The sequence below is a fragment of the Mobula hypostoma genome, chromosome 8 (genome assembly GCF_963921235.1).
Source record: "Mobula hypostoma chromosome 8, sMobHyp1.1, whole genome shotgun sequence".
Taxonomy (NCBI): domain Eukaryota; kingdom Metazoa; phylum Chordata; class Chondrichthyes; order Myliobatiformes; family Myliobatidae; genus Mobula; species Mobula hypostoma.
The window spans coordinates 32,674,674-32,701,331 of NC_086104.1; the positions used below are offsets into that span (position 1 = coordinate 32,674,674).

At 41.4% G+C, this 26,658-nt stretch overlaps 1 protein-coding gene across 1 annotated transcript in view; it reads left to right on the forward strand.

Annotated features, from left to right (window-relative positions):
- Window positions 1–26,658, forward strand: part of camkmt (calmodulin-lysine N-methyltransferase) — a 368,560-nt gene that overhangs the window by 335,854 nt on the left and 6,048 nt on the right. The window contains exon 10 of the mRNA XM_063055669.1: window positions 6,142–6,273. Coding sequence (XP_062911739.1) covers window positions 6,142–6,273 — 132 coding nt within the window. The remainder of the gene's footprint in view (window positions 1–6,141; window positions 6,274–26,658) is intronic.

Below are 26,658 nucleotides of genomic sequence, written 5' to 3' on the forward strand. Positions count from 1 at the left end.
TATTAAGAAGAAAAAAAGTAACTAAAAAGAGAATAGGTCTCCGTGAGGATCAGTGTGATCCCCCATGTGTGGAGGCACAGGAGGTGATGAGGTCTTGAATGGGTACTTCGTGCCTGTATTTACCATGAGGCAGGATATGGAAGCTGGTTATTTCGGGAAGGGAACAGCGATGTTCTGAAACCTATCGGTTTTATGAAAGGGAAGGTGTTGGTGTTCTTGAGGCGCATAAGGGTAAATAAAGGGTAAATACATTCCTATTGTGGAAAATAAGGGGAGAAATTGCTGGGATTCCGGCAGAGATTTTTCTGTCCTCCTGAGCCACGAGGGAGGATGCATTTATTTAAGAGCTGCAAAGACGAGCCAGGGATCAAGAAGCCGGTGACTCTAACAGCATCAATAGTGGGAAAAATACTGGAGGATATTCTGAGAGACAGAATATGTCTACATTTGGAGAGGCAAAGTCTGATTAGGGATAGTCTGCCTTGAGGTGTGAAATTATGTTTCACAAATTTGATTATGTTTTTGAAGATATGACAAAGGGGAAAGGGCAGTAGACAGCTGCATGAACTTTAGCAAGGCTTTTGGTAAGAACCAAATGGCTGACTGGTCTGTAAAGTGAGATCACTTGGGATCTAGGCTGAGCCAGCCAGCTGAATAAAGAATTTGTACGGTGGAAGGAATCAGAAGGTGGTAGGCCACAGGGATTGGTGTGGCCCAATAAGCCCTTGGGATATAGGAGCAGAATTAGGCCATTTGTCCCATTGAGTCTGCTCTGCTATTCCATGATAGCTCATTTATTATTCCCTCTTCACTCCATTCTCCTGTCTCCTTCCCCATCAATCCTTGAAGACCTTACTAATCAGGAACTTTTCAACTGCTACTTAAAATAAGTCTTCTCCTCGACAGCCATCTATGGAAATGAATCCCACAGATTCACCACCCGCTGGCTAAGGAAATTCCTCCTAATCTCTTATCTAAATGGACATCCTTTGGATCTGAGGCTGTACCCTCACGCTCCAGACTCCCCCACGACTGGAAACATCCTCTCCACATCTGCTCTTCCAGGCCTTTCAATATTCAGCAGATTTCAATGAGATCCCCCTTCATCCTACTAAACTCTAGCGAGTACAGACCCAGAGTCATCAAATACCCCTCATAGATTAACCCTTTCATCCCCTAGATAACTTTCGTAAACCTCTTCTGGCCCCTCTCCAATACCAGCACATCTTTTCATAGATATGAGTGATGTGAAATTGCTCACAATACTCCAAATGTGGTCTGCCCAACATCATATAAAGCTTCAGCATACATTCTTGCTTTTGTATTCTATTTCTCTTGAAATAAATGTTAATGTCTCATTTACCTTCCTTACTATCAATTCAACCTACAAGTTAACCTTTAGGGAATACTGCACCCGTGACTCTCAAGCCCATAGCCACCTCCAATTTCTGAATTATTTTCCAGCTAGAATAAAGTCTACACTTGGAAGAATAAGGGATGATCTCATTAAAACCTACCAAATATTGAAAGGCCTAGAAAGAATGGACGTGGAGAAGATATTTCCCATAGTGGGGTAGTCTATGACCAGAGGGTACAGACTCAAAATACAAGGACATCCCTTTCTTTAGCCAAAGGGCAGTGAATCTGTGGAATACATTGCTACAAATGCCGTGGAGGCCAAGTCATTGGGATATTTAAAGTGGAGTTTGATAGGTTCTTGATTAGTAAGGGTGCCAAAGATTACAAGGAGAAGGCAGGAGTTTATTGTTGAGAGGGATAATAAATTAGCCATGATGGAATGGCAGAGCAGACTCGATGAGCCAAATGGCATAATTCTGCTATTTCTTATGGTCTTATGATCTTTATTCTTTCCACCAAGGTGTTTGACCATATACTACCCCATGCTGTATGCTGTCTGCCACATCTTTGCTCATTCTCCTAACCTGGTCAAGCTGTACTGCAGACTCCGCACTACAACTCAAGAACTCATGCTTTTCAACATTACCTACCTTTCTTTGTATCATTTACAAACTTGACCACAAAGCCATCAATTCTTTCTTCCAAATCCTTAGCGTTTGACATAAGAAGTAGTGGACCCAACAGAACACCACTAGTCAACAGCAGCCGGCCAGAAGATGCCCCCTCTATTCCCACTCTTTGCCTTCCGCTAGCCAGCCAGTTTTTTGTCATTCTCATTCTGTTTGTCTGCCATTTCCTCGTTCCTCTGTTGTTTCCCATCTATGTTAATGATTTAGATGAGAATGTTGGTGACATGATTAAAAATATGCTGATGACATCAATTTGTTAGTGTGATGAACAGTGAAGAAGGTTGCCCGGGGTTACAAAAAGGTCTAGATCAAATGAATAAGTGAGCAATGAATCAGAATCAGGTTTATTATCATTGGCACTTGTCATGAAATTTGTTGCTTGTGGCAGCAGTACAGTGAAAGATTTAATAAATTATTATAAATTCAAATGAGAAATAAAATATATAATAGTGCAAATGTGGAATAGAACATAGAAATCTGCAGCACATTACAGGCCCTTTGGCCCACAATGTAACCTACTCTAGAAACCACCTATCCCTACCGCATAGCCCTCTATTTTTCTAAGCTCCATAAACAAAAGAACATAGAATAGTACAGCACAGTACAAGCCCTTTGGCCCACAATGTTGTGCCGACCCTCAAACCCTGCCTCCCATATAACACCCCCCCACCTTAAATTCCTCCATATACCTGTCTAGTCGTCTCTTAAATTTCACTAGTGTATCTGCCTCCACCACCAACCACTCTCTGAGTAAAAAACCTTCCTCCAATATCCCCCTTGAAATTTCCACCCCTTACCTTAAAGCCATGCCCTCTTGTATTGAGCAGTGGTGCCCTAGGGAAGAGGCACTGGCTGTCCACTCTATCTATTCATCTTAATATCTTGTATACCTCTATCATGTCTCCTCTCATCCTCCTTCTCTCCAAAGAGTAAAGCCCTAGCTCCTGTAATCTCTGATCATAATCTATACTTTCTAAACCAGACAGCATCCTGGTAAATCTCCTCTGTACCCTTTCCAATGCTTCCACATCCTTCCTATAGTGAGGCGACCAGAACTGGACACAGTACTCCAAGTGTGGCCTAACCAAAGTTTTATAGAGCTGTATCATTACCTGGTGACTCTTAAACTCTATTCCTCAACTTATAAAAGCTAACACCCCTTAAGCTTTCTTAACTACCCTATCTACCTCTGAGGCAACTTTCAGGGATCTGTGGACATGTACCCCCAGATCCCTCTGCTCCTCCACACTACCAAGTATCCTGCCATTTACTATGTACTCTGCCTTGGAGTTTATCCTTCCAAAGTGTACCACCTCACACTTCTCTGGGTTGAACTCCATCTGCCACTTCTCAGCCCACTTCTGCGTCCTATCAATGTCTCTCTGCAATCTTCGACAATCCTCTACACTATGTACAACACTACCAACCTTTGTGTCATCTGCAAACTTGCCAACCCACCCCTGTACCCCCATACCCAGGTCGTTAATAAAAATCACGAAAAGTAGAGGTCCCAGAACAGATCCTTGTGGGACACCACTAGTCACAATCCTCCAATCTGAATGTACTCCCTCCACTACGACCCTCTGCCTTCTGCAGGCAGGCCAATTCTGAATCCATCTGGCTGAACTTCCCTGGATCCCATGCCTTCTGACTTTCTAAATAAGCCTACCATGTGGAACCTTGTCAAATGCCTTACTAAAATCCATATAGCTCACATCCACTGCGCTACCCTCATCTATATGCCTGGTCACCTCCTCCAAGAACTCTATCAGGCTTGTTAGACACGATCTGCCCTTCACAAAGCCATGCTGACTGTCCCTGATCAGACCATGATTCTCTAAATGCCCATAGCTCTAAGAATCTTTTCCAACAGCTTTCCCACCACAGACGTAAGGCTCACTGGTCTATAATCACCCGGACTATCCCTAATACCTTTTTTGAACAAGGGGACAACATTTGCCTCCCTCCAATCCTCCAGTACCATTCCCGTGGACAACAAGGACATAAATATCCTAGCCAGAGGCTCAGCAATCTCTTCCCTCACCTCGTGGAGCAGCCTGGGAAATATTCCGTCAGGCCCCGGGGACTTATCTGTCCTAATGTATTTTAACAAATCCAACACCTCCTCTCCCTTAATATCAACATGCTCCAGAACATCAACCCCACTCATATTGTTCTCACCGTCATCGAGTTCCCTCTCATTGAATACCAAAGAGAAGTATTCATTGAGGATCTCGCTCATTTCCACAGCCTCCAGGCACATCTTCCCACCTTTATCTCTAATTGGTCCTACCTTCACTCCTGTCATCCTTTTTTTCTTCACATAATTGAAGAATGCCTTGGGGTTTTCCTTTACCCTACTCACCAAGGCCTTCTCATGCCCCCTTCTTAATCTCCTCAGCCCCTTCTTAAACTCCTTTCTTGCTACCCTATATTCCTCAATAGAGCCATCTGATCCTTGCTTCTGAAACCTCATGTATGCTGCCTATCCAGGAGTCTCTTAAAAGACTCTATTATATCTGCCTCCACCACTGTCGCTGGCAGTACATTCCACGCACCCCCACCCTCTGTGTGAAAAACTTACCTCTGACATCCCCCTTGTACCTACTTCCAAGCACCTTAAAACTATGCCCCCTTGTGTTAGTCATTTCAGCCCTGGGAAAAAGTTTCTGGCTATCCACATGATCAATGCCTCTCATCATCGTATACACCTCTATCGAGTCACCTCTCATCCTCCATCACTCCAAGGAGTAAAGGCCAAGTTCACTCAACCTGTTTTCATAAGGCACACCCTCCAATCCAGGCAACATCCTTTTAAATTTCCTCTGCTCTTCTCTATAGTATCCACATACTTCCTGTAAAGAAGTGACCAGAACTGAACACAATACTCCAAATGGGGTCTGACCAAGGTCTTGTATAGCTGTAACATTACCTCACGGCTCTTGAACTCAATTCAACAGTTGATGAATGCCAACACACCACACTCAGTCGTGACACCTTCTGAATAGTGACATAGAGTCCATGGGTTCGTGGACCATTCGGAAATCTGATGGTGGAGGGGAAGGACCTATTCCTGAAATGTTGAGTGTGCATGTCTTCAGGCTCCTGTACCACTTCCCTGATAATGGAGGCCTGCAGGAGGCTCCTGTACTCCTTCCCTGATCGTGGAGGAATGGAATGGAAGATGGAATTTAATTCCAACAAATGTAAAATGGTGTATTTTGTGAAGTATAAACAGGCAGGATACATACAGTGGATGTCGGGGGTAGTGTTGTAGAACAGAGAGAACTAGGTATATGAGTACGTAGTTTTTCTGAAAGCAGAGACACATGTAGACAAGCTGGTGAAGGAGGCATATGGCATGCCTATATTAATTGAATGAAGCACCAAGTCCAAATGCTGGGACATTATAGTACAGCTCTACAAGACATGGTGAGGCTGCACCCAGAATGTTGTTACAGTTCTGGTCACCATACAATAGGAAGGATGTGAATAAATAGGGAGGGTGCAGAAAAGATTCACAAAGATTTGCTGGAACTCAGGACAAACAAGAGAAAATCTGCAGATGCTGGAAATCCAAGCAATACACATAAAATGCTGGAGGAACTCAGCAGGCCAGGCAGCATCTATGGATGAAAGTATGGTCAACCTGGAACTCAGGGACTTGATCTATATGGAGTGACTGGATAGGGTGGGGCTATTATCCCTATAGAGAAGGAAGCTAAGGGATGATCTAATTGAACCCGGGTCACTGGTACTGTAAAGGGTTGTCCTAGCCGCTACACTGCCATGCCTCCTGTTTGCTTGGTCATTTATGTTGCTTATTTCAAATGATTAGATAATTGAATATTATAAAGTAAAAGACAATTTATAGTTCTCAGGAGTAATGTGTACAATTTTTATGGCATATAATAACAATTGCATTTAATTCCAAACATTGAGACTAATCTGTTTTAAATGAGATGTATATGCAATTTAGCAGATTAATCCATGGTTTTGTGCTTAGCCATGAAACATTATTTTAAATGGCTGCCAGGACTTAAATATTTGTCTCAATAATCACTAACTGTTAATTACTATCTTTTCTTTTCAGGGAAAAGTGCTTGTATTTGCCCCTCAGAGAGGCAGTACTCTAAACCAGTTCTGCAGCCTTGCAGAAAAAGCCTGTTTAACTGCCCAGAGGCTTGTGAATTACGACGACCATGTTTGGAACTTTCACCTCAAGGTCAGAACTCTCTCAATATTAGGGAAGCATCACAATCCGTTTTGCATTAGGAAAGGATCACAAGAGTTTTTTGACAGATACCTTAAATGCCTCTGACTGCATTATACCCCCTGGCATCTCCTCCTGTATTATATTAATTATGTTCTTGTGCAGCAAATCCTCTCAGACTACCTTGCCTGAAGCTGTTCATTACAGGAAATGCTTATTAACACTTTATATGCACTCTTTAGGATGACAATTCCAGTTTTTTGAATTTTACTCTAATTTGTACCATATTGGTTATCTTTTACCTGTGCCAAGTCTAACTACTTGGCACGTGATCAAGCGACATCTTCCCTTCTCTTCCTCGGGAGCTATCAGAGTGTCCCTGCCAATAATCATTAGTTTAGAATATACAGGCATTTGACTCTGTCTGCTTAAGCCCATACACTTTGTTAAATAATCTACTCTCTTCTTCCAAAGGACTGGCTGTTGCTGGGTGCTGGTTGCCCTCGGATACATGCTCCAAATTTTCATAATTTAATGTTTGTAGTTAAATTTGAGAACATGTTCAACTACATTTAGATCATTATGGCAGACCCCAATCTGATTCCAAGGCAATGTTTGCAATTGCAGCTGTTCAGGACTAATAACTGAACAGCAATGAGCAATAGAATACAGGCTGGTTTTTCTTTGCATATTTGCTCTACCCAGGAGGGTATTGCTAATGACATTTTTCCATACAAACTGAAAGCACAGAAGAGAAAGCTATTCCCAACCATCTTTACACCACCCCACCCAGCCTTCAAAAAAAAAGTTATCTGTATTTAATAGCAACCCATAAGCCACAGGAGTAGCTTTAGGCCCATTGGGTCTGCTCTGCCATTTCATCATGGCTGATCCATTTCCCCGCCTAACCCCACTCTCCTGCCTTCTGTGCTTACATTTTTTTGGAATATTAATCTGTGTCAAAACCAAACTTGGACAAACACTTTTCTGTTCCATCGTCATTAATAAACGTGACAACTATTCCCAACATAATTCCAGGACACCACTGTGGATATCTGAACAATTTGAATACCTATCTACATGTTCTGAATTAGGATCTGATTTATTATCACTGGCATATAACGTGACATTTGTTGTTTTGTGCCAGCAGTACAGTGCAATCCATATCAAAGATAACTGTAATTTACAATAAATAGTGCTAAAATCGAATATCAAGGTAGTGTTCGTGGGTTCATAGACTGTTAATAAATCTGGTGGTAGAGAGGAAGAAGCTGTTCCTAAAGCTTTCAGTGAGTGTCTTCGGGCTCGTGTATCTCCTTCCTGATGGTAGAAGTGAGAAGCAGGCATGTCCTAGATGGTGAGGGTCTTTAATGATAGATGCCACCTTCTTGACGCATCGCCTTTCTCCCAGACTTTCCCAATTTCCTAGCCAGGGTTAATCAATTCCCTCTATTTATACAGCACTTTACTTAGTATATAATAGGCTCTTACAAGAGCCTTCATTAAATGCCCTTTAGAAGTTTATATAAATAAAATCCAAATATATATTCCTGTATTCAACATTTGAAAAATTAACTTTCTATAAATCCATGCTGGCTCAAACTGATCTGAAATTTTCAAGTTGTTCATATGTTCAGTGCTTGTAAACTCTAGTAATTTCTTGACAATAGATTTTAGTTGTAATGGAATATTATTTCCAGGTTTTCCCTGCTCAACCCCAAAAACAGTACAATAGGATGTTTAATATTCCGATCTAGAAACATTCTTGGAACCTTTTTACGGTATAAACTGGTTTAGCATTGCATCAATATTTTTGAACCTCATCCACAGAACTACTGTCATTGCATCCATTAAAAGATTTGCAAGTTTTTATTCATGTACTCCCTGATTGTATGGAGGTAAGCCTGAGCCAAACTTAACACCTTAATAGCTGGTTTACATCACTTTCTTTTGAAAGCTTTAATGAACTTCATTATATTATAAATGTTATTAGTTAACTGTTAACCTAATGTTAGTTAAACCTGAGCTTCCTTTCAAAACTAAATATAATAAAGATTTTTGATTGTGGGACATATTATTCCAACAAAACAGTTTTGAACACATTCCAAAAAATCGCTACCTTTCAGGCATAAGCTAGTGTGCTTTCTGCAATCTAATATGGAAGTTAAATCATCCCTCGAAGCCACTCTGCCCCTGCCTCATGCTTGACTAATTTCTGTAATTATGCATTCTATCGTTTAACAGTTGCTACCAGGGCAGAGTATATACGATTTCCAGTCCAGTCTTAATTCCTTTTCTGTCTATTAGTTCAACCTGGTGAGTGTCCGCTGCCTACTTACAAATGTCTGTACTTTCCTGCTATCATCTTTTCATCAGTGAAGTGATTTCCCCTTTAATCACCGAGGCTGCACTATTTCCTCGATATTTCATGTAAGTTTGTAACCTGGTATATTTAGTTTGCAGTCTTGATCACTTTACAGCAATATCTCAGTGATGGCTACAACATCAAGCCTTCCAAATTGAATTTACACTTGCAATTAATACATTTTGTTCCTTTTACTTTGTGTGCAGTAAAACAAGTGCTAATTCAAGCCATAAACTCTAACCCAGCCCTCTACTCTAATGTTTTACTTACATGTTTCAATTTTCTCTCTCCTGGTTAAATTATATCCTTTAGGTTTAACCTTTAGCTGAGTACGTAAAGTTCAGTTTCAGAATACATGACCATTCTCTTCCTTTTAATTTGTTTTAGAACTAATTTAATCGCCTTGCGACCACTCTCCTTAATCTTTCTGCTGGGAGTTTGGTTTCAGTCCAGTTCAGCTCCTTCCTTCCTCTGCTCTAAAAGCAGTCTCCGTCTTTCCCACACCAGGGAAACGTTTATCTGAAAACTGTATTTTTCTTGGCCAATTTGCATACAGATTTGCTAATAGTTTAAAACTTGAGGAAATGTTTTTTTTTGATTTAGCTTTTAAAAATTATTTTGCTCCAAGCAGGTTCCTTAGCCTGCAACTTCCCAACATGGATTATCCTTGCCCTTTTGCTCTATACTGTCAATCACACTAATCACACACTGATCCTCTACTTACAGTATTTACTGAAGTCTAGGGCAAACTGTGCAAATACTTCTTCCTCTTCCCTATGTATTAGTTTCTCTCCAACTCGATGACTACATGCCAAAGAAAATTCAATGTTGAGATAGCAGTTGTTTCAGGATACTGTACAGCGCTGCTTTAAAATAACTGTCTATTTCACACTAGAATCTGTTTTCATGTAGTTAGAGCAACAATCTAAGTAATAGAACATGGAACAAAAGTAAACATGAAGAAATAAATTACTTGATACCAATAATGCTTCTAATGTAGATGTGAATGTGAAATGAGTACTGACTGACCAGGTAATTATTTGCTGGTGTTTGGTCTTGACTTTTACAAATACTTATTTAAGTGGAAGTTTTCATCTAGAGCAGGGGTTCCCAACTTTTGTTTTAATGCCATGAACTCCTACCATTAACTGAGGGGTCCATGGACCCTAGGTTGGGCGTCCCAGCTCCAGAGAATCATCAATCCCTCTGGTGTGCATTTAGAACATTTTCATTTAATACTTAAAACTATTCTATCTTCAAATGTACAGTAACTAGTTAGAATAATAGTTAGAATACTAGTTAGAATATTCTTAAAGCCTTTGGAGCCATGTCCCATTACAAAACACACTTATATAATGTAGGGAAGAAAATTAGGAAAGAAATATAGTAAATTATTTAAGGGCTACTCCAAAACGTCAATGGATGTAGACATTTTGCAATGTGCAGTTGAGATCTCTGTGGCCCTGGGGTCCTACAGTTGGTTCCTGGACCTTGCTGAGTTAGTAGCAAGGGTTGCCCTGATGTCAGACAAGGACAGAATAACCCTTAAAACAACCCTGTAGCTCTCAAGGAAGGGCACTTGTATAAAATTTTGGAGATCCACTGATGGCATTTCTGAATAAAATTTAATTTGAAAGCAGTGGGAAGTAAATCTGGGTTAAAAACTACGTACCTTTTACCTTGTAATTATTCCTAGAATTTCACAATATGGCATTTCCTCTTAAGATGTTGTGTGAATCTGCATTTGACTACAAAGAAATAAAATGTACAAGGTATAATTTGCTGAAAACTCCCAGGTGACGGGGCTCTATTTCTTGACATTGTGTCAGTCTCAAATTCCAAATAGTTAAAGTTCCAACAGCTGTGACAGTAAACACCGGTGTCAGATACCACAAGTTTTTGGTTAGCAGTGATATTGCCCACTATGCCTTCTAGGTCAATGACGTTTATTTGATTAAAATACTTCATCAGTCAGCAAATTCCTTATGCTTATTATTATTGACAGCTAATTGCCAATAGATTCCGACTTATTGATTAAACAAAGTCTAAACAGTCACTTTGATCTGCAACTAGACACACAATCACCACCAATCTGTTTGGCTCTTCCTACATGCTTTCGTCTACTGTTGTAGGGTACTCCATATATAAACAAGAGAAAATCTGGAGATGCTGGGAATCAAAATGCTGGAGGAACGCAGCAGACCCTTCATCATGAAGGGCCTCGGTCTGAAATGTTGGCTGTTAACTCTTTTCCATAGATGCTGCCTAGTCTGCTGAGTTCCTCTAGCATTTTGTGTGTATTACTCTGTATATCATTTTGTAATATTTTGCAGAGAAGGATATACTTATTTTTACTATTCAGGAATTGCTGTCATGTTCTGTTGAAGTGGCCTTAATAGACAAATTCATGAAACTGACAATAGAGTAGGAGTAGGCTATCAAATTTACTTAAAACTGATTTTTGCTGCATGAAATGTATGCAAATGTTTAATAATATGTCATCTTCTTAGTGGCATTACAGCATGAAATACTACAATCACAACATTTTGAGCCCTGATGCATTAAAAAGCTTATATGTGCAATTGTTTCAATTAAACCTATTTTATTTTATTTATCTACCTTTCGTGTGCTGTTCAGTATTTATTGGCTATGAAGATTGTTAGGCAGGTAGGTGGCTTATCACCAGGGGTCTGCCCTCGTGTTCATTATCCACATCTCTGAGCTGTGAGGAGGCTGCTTTGCTCTGACTCTTATTCCCCTGTTTTTTTTTTCATTCATGGGTGAGAATGTCACAATTTCTGTGGCCAACTAAATATGTGAAATCTTTCTTTAAATAAAGCCCCAGACTATTAGTCCAGTTTTACGATCTGTGACTGAAATTGGACCAGTTGAATTCCGCAGTGAGTTCAATTGTACAACTGCCAATACGTACTGTAGACTATTTGATCATGAATGTCTATCCTTAACATAGATTTCATTCCATTCCTTGAATGTTTTTATTTTGTCACTTTTGCAGCCGGCAATTGGCACAACTAGCTGCTTTTATTTGGGTGCTTATCCCAGTTATACATTACTCAGTGGGATTTATGATTCTAATCTGTAGTTTTTCCTGAGGCGTGCTATTTTTTTTACTCCATCCACTGTGATCATAGTTCAAAATCAAAACTGTGCTTTCATGTATTCCTGCATCCCTGAGTTAAAAGATTTGGAACAGTGGCTCTTCTCCATCATTTGTCAAATGAAAATGAGTTAATTTCTTTGAATATCTCTTAGCTTTATGGAATTCGAAATCCTAATCTTAAGGCTTCCAGTGCATTTTTGCAAGTGTAATGTCTAGAATTGCCTATGGTGTATTAAATGTGAGTTTTGTTCGCTTACTTAAGTAACATGAAATGCTTTGACATACAATCAGGCAAATGTGAGCTGCAAATGATTGCATGACTACCTTGTCTGTTGAAAGATTCATATTGACTGAATACTTTCAATGGTCAATAATCACAGGCATCACCTTTTTCCAATTAACCTCATTTTATTGGCTCTGGAGCATGCCACTTAGTTAGGCTTTCTTCATCACCCTTCAACTCAAAACATTTTTGCATTGAAAATTGCTGGATGTGTGATCCGATAATGGGGTTTCTGGGACCTTGATGACGGAACAAAGCACATATCTCAGCCAATGAAATGTCAAAAATAATTTATATGGCATTTATGATGTAATAAAACACAAGGCTGAGGAGAAAATTTTCTGAGGTAAATTAGTTCGATCAGGTATGAAAAAAGCTGAACAATATCTAAAAAATAATTAAAATAAGACAGGACGAGAAGAAATGTGAAAGTAAGAAAATAACCTTTTTAAATCTACAAAAATAATTTCAGACGTGGCATTTTCTGGGCCAGCGAGTCATGTCATGATGTACATATTATCAGGAAAAGGTCCTTTGTGATATTAACTACGAGTCGTAGTTACTTATCGTGAGTTTGGTTTATTTCAGCACTGTAAATGCAACAATTTCTTGAAAACTGTGAATTGTTAAATGGAAGATGATATGTTGGCTAAAATTAATAATGAAGCAATGCAAATCAGTCAGCAGTTATTGGTGAGTGCAAATTTATAGGGCATCTATTGGAGGTGCACAGGAGTGAGATAGATCAGCTGGTTGAGTGGTGTTGCAACAAAAATGATTGTGAACTTCAGGAAGGGGAAATTGAGGACTGGTGTGAGTTTCCCCATCGAGGGATCAGCAGTGGAAAGTGTGAGCAGTTTCAAGTTCCTGGGTGTCAATACCTCTGAAGATCACGGCCCAAACATACAATAAAACAAAGAAGGTATGACAGTGGATATATTTCATCAGAAGTTTGAAGAGACTTGGTATGTCACCAAAGACTTGCAAATTTCTAAAGATATACCGTACCGTGCAGAGCAATCTGGCTGAGTACATCGCTGTCTACTAAAGAGGGGCCAAAGCACAGAATTGGAAAAAAGCTGCAGAAAGTTGTAAGCTCTGCAGTTCCATCATGGGCTCCAGCCTTCCCAGCATCCAGGACATCTTCAAAAGGCAATGCCTCAAAAAGGGGGCATCCATCTTTAAGGACCCCCATCACCCATGTCATGCCTTCTTCTCATTGCTACCATCAATGGAGGAACAGGAGCCTGAAAGCGCACACTCAACATTTCAGGAACAGCTCCTTTCCCTCCTCCATCAGATTCCTGAATGGACAATGAACCCATGAACACTACCTCACAAAATGCTGGAGGAACGCAACAGGTCAGGCAGCATCCATGGAAATGAATAAACGGTCGATGTTTTGGGCCCAGACCCTTCATCAGGATTTCTATCTTCTGCAGAATCTCTTGTGTTTATGTACATTACCTCATTGTTTTTGCTTTGCTTTCTTTTTGCACTACTTATTTAATTGTATGTGTGTATGTATGTATGTATGTGTGTATATATAAAATTAAAAACTATAAATTACAATGAGAAATATATATTTATTGCATTGCAATGTACTGCTGCAAAACAACAGATTTCACAACATATGCCAGTGATATTAAACCAGCTGATTGCTGGACGATGTGTACACAAATTGTCATTGGAAACATTAAACTCTCATTCATTTTCCCAGAAAATTCTGATCTTGTATATGGACTCTTAAATGTAACAGTCTGTTTCCCGGAGAATTGATTTAATTGCTGCTGTTGATGTGAAGCTTACATAGACCATGATGATCATTCACCCTCTTCTTCCCTATCATAAAAAAACACCCATTCAAAAAATCATCAAGGAAGTGCAGAAAATCCCATTCTGGGAGTTGGTCCAGTTCCTGAAGTCCAAGCAACAAGTACCCAGGAATTTATTTTGAATGAGAAACATCTTCCACAGTATTCTCCGACCCTCTATGAATGGATATGTTGATATTGATCAGGATCTTGTCCGGAATATTTGCAGTGAATTCAGTCACTGAAGGTTGGGTACTTCTACAAGTCCTCAAACTCTCTTGAAAAAATACTATTCCAATCACCTGATCAAGCCCTAGCTTTTGTGATTTACAATCATGTGCTCTCAATCTCTATTTCCTTGTGAAGTCACCATCTATGTGATTTGATTGTTTTTCTTTTGTTATTTTAAAGTCCAGTTTTTCAGAATAAAAAAAGTAGTTCCAGAAGTTTATTCTGGGTAACTAAGAATCTTCAAAATATTGGTCCTCCCCCTGAATCTTTCTCAGACCTCCATTATTACGTAATACATTATGGGGTGAAGACCTCAAGAAACTTTCTGTCAAATGAGGCCTAATCAAAGTCTTGTATGAAGTCTGTACAATATTGTGTTTTATATTTGCTCCCCCTTGCACATAGAACTAAATAGCACAGAACCAAGTCCTTCTGTCCATGAACTTCTGCTGAACTAATTAAATTAGTAATCAAACATCCAACTAAATGAATCCTTTCTGCCTACATAATGTCCATATCTTTCCATTTCCTTCACTTTCATGTGCCTATCTAAGTGTCTCTTGAATACCTCTATCATATCTGTCTCAACCACCACTCTTAGTGGCACATTGCAGGCACTCATCACTCTCTGTGTAAAAAAAAAAAGACTTGCCCTGCACATCTTTCGACTTGCCCTCAGAGTTTGGAGTTCAATTTTGCCACCATTCTCTAAGGAATCTCTATACATCTTATACATCTTCCCCATGGAATGCGTGGGATTTCCCCAGGTGCACATGCTTCCTCCCACAGTCCAAAGATGTACCAGGTATTTGGTCATTGTAAGTTGTCCCATGATTAGACCATAAGACATAGGAGCAGAATTAGGCCATTCAGGCCATCATGTGTGCTTTGCCATTCCATCATGGCTGATCCTGGATCCCACTCAACCTCATACACCTGCCTTCTCACCATATCCTTTGATGCCCTGACCGATCAGGAAACTATTAACTTCTGCTTTAAATGTACCCATGGACTTGCCCTCTGCCATAGTCTGTGATAGAGCATTCCACAGATTCACTACTCTCTGGCTTCAAAAAATTCCTCCTTACCTCTGTTCTAAAAGGTTGCCCCTCAATTTTGAGGCTGTGCCCTATAGTTCTGGACACCCCCACCATATGAAACATCCTCTCCACATTCACCTTATCTAGTCCTTTCAACATTCAATAGATTTCAATGAGCCCCCCCCCCCATTGCCAAACGCTCCTCATATGTTAACCCTTTATTCCTGGAATCATCCTTACAAACCTCCTCTGGATTCTCTCCAATGACAGCACATCCTTTCTGATTTGTGGGGCCCAAAACTGTTGACAATACTCCATGTGCAGCCTGAATACTGTTTATAAAGCCTCAGCATTAGCTCCTTGCTTTTATGTTCTACTCCCCTTGAAATAAATGTCAGCATTGCATTTGCCTTCTTCACAACAAACTCAACCTGTAAGTGAACCTTCTGGGAGTCTTGCATGAGGACTCCCAAGCTCTGCACCTCTGCTGTGTGAATTTTCTCCCCATTTAGATAATAGCCTGCACTATTGTTCCTTTTATCAAAATGCATTATTTTGTATATTTCCCGACACTTTATTCCATCTGCCACTTTTTTGCCCATTCTTCCAATTTGTCTAAGTCCTGCTGCAATTGCATTGCTTTCTCAGCACTACCTACCCCTCCACCTGTCTTCATATCATCCACAAATTTTGCCACAAAGCAATCAATTCCATTATCAAAATCATTGACAAACAATAAAAAAGTAGTGGTCCCAATACTGACCCCTGAGGAACGCCACTAGTCACTGGCAGCCAACCAGAAAAGACCCCCTGCATCCTGCCTGTCAGCCATTCCTCTAGCCATCCCAGTGTCTTTCCTGTAATGCCACAGGATTTTATCTTGTTAAGCAGCCTCATGTGTGACACCTTATCAAACGTGTTTTGAAAATCCAAGTGACAACCACTGCCTCTCCTTTGTCCACCCTGCTTGTTACTTCCTCTAAGAGCCCCTAACAGCTTTGTCAGGCAAGATTTCACTTTACAGCAACCATGCTGACTTAGACTTATTTTGTCATTGGTCTCCAAGTACCCTGAAACTTCACCCTTAATAATAGATTCCAACACTTTCCCAACCACTAAGGATAACTGGCCTTTCTTCCCTATAATTTCCTTTCTTTTGCGTTGCTCTTTCTTAAAGAGTGGAGTGACATTTGCAATTTTCCGGTCCTCTGGGACCATGCCAGGATCAAGTGATTCTTGAAAGATCATGACCAATGCATCCGTTATCTTTTCAGCAACCTCTCTCCGGACTCTGGGATGTAGTCCATCTGCCCCAGTTGACTTATCCACTTAAGAGCTTTCAGTTTGCCTCATACTTTTTCCTTCAAAATAGCAATGGCACTCACTCCTGTTCCTTGACACTCACAGACCTCTGGCACACTGCGAGTATCTTCCACAGTGAAGACTGTTGCAAAGTATGCATTAAGTTCATCTGCCATTTCTTTGTCCCCATTACTATCTCACCAGCATCATTTTCCAGTGGTCCAATATCAACTCTCACCTCCCTTTTACTCTTTATGTAACTGAAAAAAATTTAAGTAACTTGCTTTATATTATTGGCTAATTTGCCCTCATATTTAATCTTTTCCCTTCTTGTAGCTCTTTTTAGTTGCCTTTTGTTGGATTTTAAAAGCTTCCTAATCACTCACTTTTGCTATCTTATATGCCCTTTCCTTGGCTTTTATGCAGTCCTTAACTCCCTTGTCAGCCATGGTTGCCTAGCCCTGCCATTTGAGAACAACTTCTTCTGTGGAACATATCTATCCTGCATCTTGTGAACTATTCCCAGAGCATCTGTGCTCTGCCATCATCCCCATCAGTATCCTCCTCCAATCCACCTGGGCAAGCTTCTCTCTCATGCCTCTGTAATTCCTTTATTCCATTGCGATACTGATACATTATGACTTGTGCTTCTCCCTCTCAAATTGCAGTATGAATTCAATCATATTATGATCACTGCCTCTTAAGGGTTCCTTTACATTAAGCACCCTAGTAAGATCTGGGTTATTATACAACATCCTGTCAAGATTGCTTTTCCCTTAGTAGGCTCAAGCACAAGCTGCTCTAAAAAGTCATCTTGTAGGCTATCAACAAATTCCTTCTCCTGCGATCTGACACCAACTTGATTTTCCCAACCCCTTGCATATCGAAGTCCCCCAGTACAATTGTGACATTACCCTTATTACATGCCCTTCCCAGCTCCCTTTGCAATCTCAATCCCACATATTGGCTACTATTTGGAGGCCTATATATCATTCCCATAATGGTTTTTTAACTCCACCCACAAAGATTCAACGTTCTCTGACCCTATGTCACCTCTTTCTAAAGATGTAATTCCATCTCTTACCAACAGAACGACACCACCACCTTTGCCTTCCTGCCTGTCCTTTCGATATATTGATGTTAAGCTCCCAACTATGACCTTCTTTCATCCACGACTCAGTGATGCCCACAGCTTCATACTGACCGATCTCTAATTGCGCCATGAGTTCATCCACCTTATTCTGAATGCTACACACATTTAAGTACAGCACCTTCAGTCCTGCATTGTTCACACACTCAATCCCAAGCTTACTACCCTTGAGGTTCTGCTGCTCAGCTTCTTCCCTAACTCCCCATATTCTGTTTTCAGGACCTCCTCCCTTTTTCTACCTATGGCATTGGTACCAATATGTACCACGACTTCAGGCTACTCACCCTCCCTTTTCAGGATATTGTGGATGTGTTCAGAAATATCACCGACCCTGGCACCTGGGAACCGGCTGGTGGCGTAGTGGCATCAGCGCCGGACTTTGGAGCGAAGGCTCCTGAGTTCCAATCCAGCCAGCCCCCTTGCACGCTTTCCATCCGTGCTGGGTTGAGCATCGAGCTAGCAACTCAGCCTCGTAAAAACAAGAAAGCCTGCTAAAAAAAACGCCGTCATGACAACGTCCCGATGACTCCACTCGGAGTTAAGGGCTTTCTTCTTCTTCTTCTGGGAGGCAAGCTGCCATCCATATTTCTTTTTTGCATCCACAGAATCACCTCTCTGTCCCCCTGACTATAGAGTCCCCTATTACTGCTGCCGTTCTCTTCAGTTCCCTACCCTTCTGAGCCACAGGGCCAGTTTCAGTGCCAGAGGCATGGCCGCTGTTGCTTCCCCCAGGTAGGTCGTACTCAACAAAAGTATTCAAAATGGAGTACTTACTGTTGAGGGGGATGGCCACAAGGGCACACTCCACTATCTGTCATTCTCCCTTACCTCTCTTGATAGTCACCTGTCTATCTGTCTTCTGTAGCCTTGGGGTGATTACCTCCCTGTACCTCCTGTCTATCACTGCTTCACTTTCCCTAACAAGGCAAAGGTCATCGAGCTGCAGCTCCAGTTCCTTCACACGGTCTCTAAAGAGCTGCATTTCGATGCACCTGGTGCAGATGTGGCCATTGGGGAGGCTGATTCTTCCCTGAAAATCTCACATCCCAGAACAGAACACTTGCCCTGTAGACATACCCCTGTTCTCCCAAGTTAAATTAGAAATAAGGAATGAGCTTACCTGCTTACCTGCCTCTGCCTGTTCTCTCCGAAGCCCACCTACCACTCTGACTCAGACCACTCCGCCAACAACCACTCTGCTAGACGGTACTCTTCTTTTGTGGAGACTGGGTTTTTAAAGCTCTTTGCCGGACTTGCGCAAGAACACTTCCACTGCATCTACGCAGTACTCCAATCAAAGCCTCTTGTTGAAAAAAACTTGCTGCTTTTTAACTCTCTTTGCCTGTCTTGCATGGGAACGCTTATACTGCATCTGCGCAGTACTTCAATCAAAGTTAGGGTTTATTGGGGTTGTGGGATTGCTGGAGCAGTGCGGCTCACAAGGCCAGAAGGGCCTTATCCTCGCTGTATTACTAAACAAATAAAATACAAATCCTAGAAGTAGAGGTGATGTAGCAAAAACAGCATATATTGTCCATATCTGCTTACCTTCAAATATTGGAGGTCTACCATCATGGCATTAGGATGGAGTTGCAGGAATTTTGGCCCAACACTGTGTAGAGTTTACAGGGCCTGGTGATAACTGTCTCAGGCTTCCAGTTTAGTCTCTGATACATTGTAACCAAAAATTTTGATAGTGGGGATGATTGTACCATTGATGAAAGTCAATGTGAGATGTTTGGAGTTTTACTTGGAGTGAGGAAAGTTCTGCAATAGTTAAATGATGACATGGTACATGAATGTAGCAGCTGTGAAGGTGAAGTGAGTTCAAATTGGACAAGTTCCGAAGATGGAAGAGGAAGAAACTTTTGCATTCAGTTTGTGTATGTGGTGTTCAGTTCATGTATGTGGTGCTTGGTACAGATCTGGCTGAGAAGAGTTATAATGGCAGCAGAAGGAATGGGCAGCAGAGCTGAGGGGGCTAATTTGATTGATTCAATGATAATGGGAGGGACATAATGCAAGGCTGGAGTTATTTTACACTCAGTGGTCACTTTATTTTGTACACCTGGGCACTACTTGTTATCGCAAATATCTGATAAGCCAATCATGTGGCAGCAACTCAATACACAACAGCATCCAGACATGGTGAACAGGTTCAGTTATTGTTCAGACTAAAAGCAGAATGGGAAACAAATATGATCTTAGTGACTGTCGACGGCAGACAGTGTGGTTTGAATGTCACAGAAACTGATGATTTCCTGGGATTTTCACGCACAATCAGTCTCTAGAGTTTATAGAGAATGGTGTGAAAAACAACGAGTGGCAATGTTGTGGGTAAAAATGCGTTCTTAATGAGAAAAGGGTCCTGACAAAGGGTCTGGGCCTGAAACGTCGACTGTACCTCTTCCTAGAGATGCTGCCTGGCCTGCTGCATTCACCAGCAACTTTGATGTGTGTTGCTTGAATTTCCAGCATCTGCAGAATTCCTCGTGTTTGCATTTTTAATGAGAGAAGTCAGAGGAGAATGGCCAGACTGGTTCAAGCTGACAAGAAGACAACAGTAACTCAAATGACTTCACATTGCAAAGGAGTTGTGCAGAAGAGCATCTCTGAATGTGTAACACATTGAACCATAAAGTGGATCAGCCACAGCAGTAGGAGACCAGAAGCATCCACACAGTGGCCACTTTATTAGGTTCAGAGATACCAATTAAAGTGGCCAATGAGTGTACAAAGCCACAGGAAACTTTGGCTTATTCAAGACTTAAAACTAAGCCCTGCTTGTAGATAATGTTGTTTATGGCTTAGTTGGAGGACATACTGTTAAAGGCCTTAAGGCATGAGATGATCTATAAGACAGTGGCTCCAATTAATAGATTATGGCAAGGAAAATAGACCATTAAGTTATATAGAAAGCTCCTTAGAGGTTGTGATTTCAAGCCATGGTTGCGATTTGTTGGTAATTTATGGATCTGATCAGAACGGTCTGTTTCTTATAAGTATATTAGCATTTTGATTGGAGGGATTTAGTTGGAAAATTGCCTTGTAAAGCTACCAACTACATCTTAAAGGTGCCAGCCGGTGGTGTAGTGGCATCCACACCAAAGTTTGAGGCAAATGTTCCTGGGTTCAAATCTGGCCAGCTCCATGCATGCTTTCCATCCGTGCTGGGTTGAGCGTCGAGCTAGCAACTTGGCAAGGTTGCCATCTAATGCGCCACAAGCTGCGGAAAGGAACAACATATTAAAGGTGGAAAAGATAAGTTCAGAATTAGGACAGTAGTTTGAAAAGGTAAAGCAATCAAACATAGGATTTTTAAGAGAGCAGTTGCTGATACTGATTTCAGTGGAAATGTTACCCGATGGTAGAAATAATCAACTGCTGAACCTGTGATAGGTGATCTGTTTGTGTTTATGGAGTGTGCAGAATGCTGTTCTGCTTTTGTGCAACGTCTGTTCTGCACAGTTTGACTTCTGCTAGCATTTCTTGCCATGTTGTATGTCACTCCCTTTGCAACTGAACCAATGCATCTAAAGGGTGACAGAAGCACTTTGCTTTCTGTAGGCTGCATGTTATCCTCTTATTCCTACTGTTTTAGCATAGCATATAACCAGCTGGAGAACTATAAGGCTGATAATGCAAGTTATTTTCTTCTGCCTCATCTTAATCTTGTTACACAAATGATTGTAAAGGGATTCATGAATTTTAATTTTGTGCTCTGCATTAGCTCTTCATGTCATGCACCCCACTTGCCCTCTACAGGAAATGGCAATCCCAGCCTCAAACTTTTGGGGGAGAAAATTGATTATGATCTTGGTAGTTATGCAAGAAAAAGGGACTTACCAACCACCCATGAAGATGATTAACACTGATCAGGAGGAAAAGCTTTGCCTCTTAAACTTATCACCTCCATGTGAATATCACATATTTTGTCCTTTGTTATCCAGTGATTTCAGTAGCACTGGTTCACAATATTGGCAAAATAAAATTACTATGCTAGTCCTGACATTTCTGTTCAACGATGCATTTGTCTGAAAAACTATTCTTCTTTATACCATTCTCCTAGTTTTAATCAGGTTTAGTATCACCGGCATATGTTGTGAAATTTATGAACTTTACAGCAGCAGTACAATGAAACACATGGTAAATAAGTATAGAGAAAAGGAAAACCGATTTGCAGTGAATGTATACCATATGTGTCTACTAAATAGTTAAGTTAAAATAAGTAGTGTAAAAAAACAAATAAAAACGTAGTGAGGCCATTTTCATGGGCTCAATGTCCATTCAGGAATCTGATGGCAGAGAGGAAGAAGCTGTTCCTGAATCGCTGAGTGTGTGCCTTCAGGCTCCTGTACCTCCTTCTCAATGGTAATAATGAGAAGAGGGTATGTCCTGCGTAGTGGGGGTCTTTAATGATGGATAGATAGATAGATAGATGGATATACTTTATTAATCCCGAGGGAAACTTGGTTTTGTTACAGCCGCACCAACCAAGAATAGAGCAATATAGCAAATAAATAGCGTAAATATAGCAATACAAAGAACCCCAACAATCAAACAACAAAATGCAAAACTATGCCAGATGGAAAATAAGTCCAGGACCAGTCTATTGGCTCAGGGTGTCTGACCCTCAAAGGGAGGAGCTGCACGTTCGATGGCCACAGGCAGGAACGACCTCCCGTACCGCCAAGTGTTGTATCATGGTGGAATGTGGCCGAAGTCCAACAGTAAAAAGTTCAATATCCAGTCTGCAAACACGTTCCTCGATCGTAATATACCCTGGATTGCACCATCCGTTGTTAGCCAGATCAGTAAGCACCCCACTCCTTCATGCCGCTTACCGCTCTCGGTGCACTTCCGGTCAGGCGGAACAGTATTACCCACCGAACTCCTCTTCTCCATAAGTCTCTGTTGTCTCGACCAGGTCCTCTTTCCTCGGCTTTGTGATCCCCCACTATGTGTTTTCCTCCGGATTTCAGCAGGGTTGTCTGCTGCTCTGTTCGCTAGCCGGCCGGAATTTGCTGGTCCGTTGAATACACAATGCGACCTTGCTTCTGTCCCACGTGTCGGGATGTAACCATTTCCAGCGCTAAAGAAAACCCAAATAAAACTCTCTCTACCAGCATATTAGAGAGGATGCAGCTTCGACGTGTTACCGTGAGAAAAAAATACAAAAAATAACGTAAATTAAAAAGTAAGAAGAAGAGAAAGTAAAAGAATAGGATGCCGCTTTCCTGAGGCACTGCTCCTTGAAGATATCTTGAATACTATGGAAGCTAGTACCCATGATGGAGCTGACTAATTTAACATGTTTCTGCAACTTACTTTGATCTTGTGCAGTAGCAACACCCCGCCCCCCAATACCAGATGGTGAAGGAGCCAGTCAGAATACTCTCCATGGTCCATTTGTAGAAGTTTTTGAGTGTTTAAGTTGACAAACTAAATCTCCTCAAACTCCTAATGAAATATAGCTGTTGTCTTGCCTTCTTTATAGCTGCATCAATATATTACGTCCGGGTTACGTCCTTAGAGACATCGACACACGGGCACTTGAAATTGCTCACTCTCTACACTTCTGATCCAATCCTATCAGAACGAATCCAATGAGGATTGGTTCATGTTCCCTTGTCTCACCCTTTCTGAAGTCCGTGATCAGCTCTTTGGTCTTGCTGATGTTGAGTCCAAGGTTGTTGCTGTGACATCACCCAGCTAACTGGTATATCTCTCTCCCGTACACCCTTTCATCACCGTCTGAAATTCTGCCTACAGTGGTTGTATCATCACCAAACTTATAGAAGGCATTTGAGTCATGCCTAGCCGCACAGTCTTGGGGGTAGAGAGGGTACACATCCCTGTTGTGTGCCAGTGTTGATTGTCAGTGAGGTGGAGATGTTATTTCTGATCCACACAGATTGTGGTCGTCCAGTTAGGATCCAGTTGCAGAAGGGGGCACAGAGGTCTAGGTTCTGTAGCTTTATGATCAGGACTGTAGGAATGATGAGCTATAGTCAATAAACAGCATTCAGACATATATATTTGCATTGTCCAGGAGATTCAAGGCTGCATAGTGAACCATTGAGATCATGTCTGTTGTAGACCTATTGTGGTGATAGGCAAATTGCACTGGGTCCAGGTCCTTCCTGAGACAGGTGTTGGTTCTAGCTATGACCAACCTCTCAAAGCATTTCATCAAAGTAGATGTGAGTGTAACTGGATGATTCTTGTTAAGGCAGCTCATGCTGCTCTTCTTGGGCACTGGTATAATTGTTGCCCTTTTGAAGCAGGTGGGAACTACTGATCGTAGGCAATGAGAGATTGAAGATGTCTTTGAATGCCCTCGCCAGTTGGTTGGCACAGGTTTTCACAGCCCTACCAGGTACTCCATCAAGCCCTACCACCTTGCAAGGGTTCATCCTTCTGAAAGACAGCCTCCGAGACAGAGGTCACAGGGTCACAGGATGCTGCAGGGATCCTCATAGCTGTGGTTTTATTCTCCCTTTCAAAGTGAGCATAAACGGCCTTGAGCTCATCTGGTCGCGAAGCATCATTGCCATTCATGATGTTGGGTTTTGCTTTGTAGGAGCTAATGGCCTGCAAACCCTGCCAAAGTTGATGTGCATCCGATGTCACCCCCAACCTCGCTCGGAATTGTTTCTTGGCTCTTGAAGTAGCTCTCCGCAAATCCTACCTGGTTTTCTGATACAGACCTGCATCACTAGACTTAAATGCCACAGGTCTAGCACTCAGCAGACTACGAAGCTCCTGGTTTATCCATGGCTTTTCGCTTGGATGAACCAGGAGGCACACTCATCTACACAGGTTTTAATGAAGTTGGTGACCACTCTGGCATGCTCATCCAGACTCAAAAATGACTTCCTGAATACAGTCCATTCCACCCATTCAAAGCAGTCCTGTAGGCGCTCCTGTGCTTCCCTTGTCCAAACCTTCTTGGTCTTCACTGCTAGTGCTGTGGCCTTCAGTCTCTGCCTATACTCAGGAAGTAGAAGTGCAGCCAGGTGATCAGACTTTCCAAAGCATTCTTGATCTTACTGAAACAGTGGTCTAGTGTGTTGTTTCCTCTAGTACTACAAGCGATTTGTTGATAATTATTTAGTAACTTTTTCAAACTGGCCTGGTTAAAATCCCCCAAAATGATGGAAAAAGCATCAGGATGTGCTGTTTCATGCCCGTTGCTTGCATCACTCAGTTCGTCTAGAACCTCTTTGACATTAACCTTAGGTGGAATGTACACCACTATTTGTTTCCCTATTTTCCATGCCCCTGCTTCTCTCCCTTACATTCTTCACATTCAGGTTTGGATTGGAAAGTGGCTGCTTTCTAGTAATGGTGGTATGTTCTCCATGCATGAACCCAAGCACTGTCAATCTTCCTTTGGAGGACTTTTACCCTGGCCTGACCTGTCAATTTCCTTTGATTTTAATATTTTGCCTTGCTCACAGGACCAATCTGATAGGTCCTGTGAGCAAGGTTATGTCTGTTTTGACATTTTACTTGCCTTGCAAAGAATGGAGACTGAACTTGGCTTTATAATATTACACAGACCATAGAAGGTAGACAGACAGCACAGTACAGGGACAGAGACTTTGGCCCATGATGTTGGGCTGAACTAATTAAATTATTAATCAGAGGCACAACTAAACTAATCCTATTGCTCACACAATGTCCATATCCTTCCAGTTCCTGCACACGTGTATGCCTTTCTAAGAACCTCTTGAATACTTCTATCATATTATCTTTTACTACTACTCCACACCATGCATCCAGCCACCCACCACTCTCTGTGTAAAAATATTGTCCAGTACATCTCCTTTAAACTTGCCCCCTCTCCCTAAATGCATGCTCTCTGGTATTAGACATTTCAACCATGGGAAAATGATATTTGATTTCTACTCTATCTATTCCTCTTATAATCTGATAACGCTCTTCAATTCTCCCCTCAGCCTCCACTTCTGCAGAAAAAGCAAGTCATGTTTGTCCAACCTCTTCTTACAGCACATGCCCACTGATCCATGTAAACCTCTTCTGCACCCTCTTCAAAGCCTCAATATCCTTCCTATAATGGGGTGTCCAAAATTGAATGCAATACTTCAGATACAGCCTAACTGGAGTTTTATAAAATACAACAAAACTTCCCGGCTGTTGAACTCAGTCCTTTGGCTAATAAAGACAAGCATGCCATTTGCCTACTTTACCATTCTGTCCACCTGTGCAGCCATTTAGAGGGAGCTGTGGATGTGGACCCAAAGATCCCTCCAGACATCAACACTTAACGGTCTTGCCATTAACAATCTACTGTTTCTTTACATTCGACCTCCTGAAATGCAACACTTCACATTTGTCTACGTTAGACAACATCCTCCATTTCTTTGCCCATATCTGCAGCTGATCTATATCTCACTGTATATATATCTCTGCAGAACACCATTAATCACAGACATTCAACCCTTCAGCCAGAATAAGTCTCATCAACCACTACCCCGTCTTTTACAAGTGAGCCAATTCAAAATCTAAACAGCCAACTCGCCATGGATCCTATGCACCTGAATCATATGGATGGGAGACCTGGTCAAATGCTTTAGTAAAATCTATGTAAACAACATCCATAGCTCTACCTACACCAGTCTCCTTCATCACCTCCTCAAAACCTCAATGAAGTTAGTAGGACATGTCTTGCCCCACACAAAGACATGCTGATTATCCCTAATTAGGCCATGGTTTTCCAAATGCTCATAAATCCTATCCCTAAAAGTCTTCTCCAATAACTTCCTTACTGCTCACATGAAACTAATCGGTCTATCCAGAATTATCCCTATTTTCCTTCTTGAATTATGGAACAACATTAATTACTTAGCAGTCCTCTGGGACCGCATCTATGGCTAGAGAGGATATGAAGATAATGATCCAGGATGCAGCAATCTCATCTCTTGCTTCTCTCAGTAACCTAGGCTGTATCCAATTAGGTCTTGTGGACTTGCCCACCTTACTGTTCTGCAAAACACCCAACACAACCCCCTTCTTTTTCTCAAAATACAAAATATTATTATCAATAGTAATAATATATTAATTT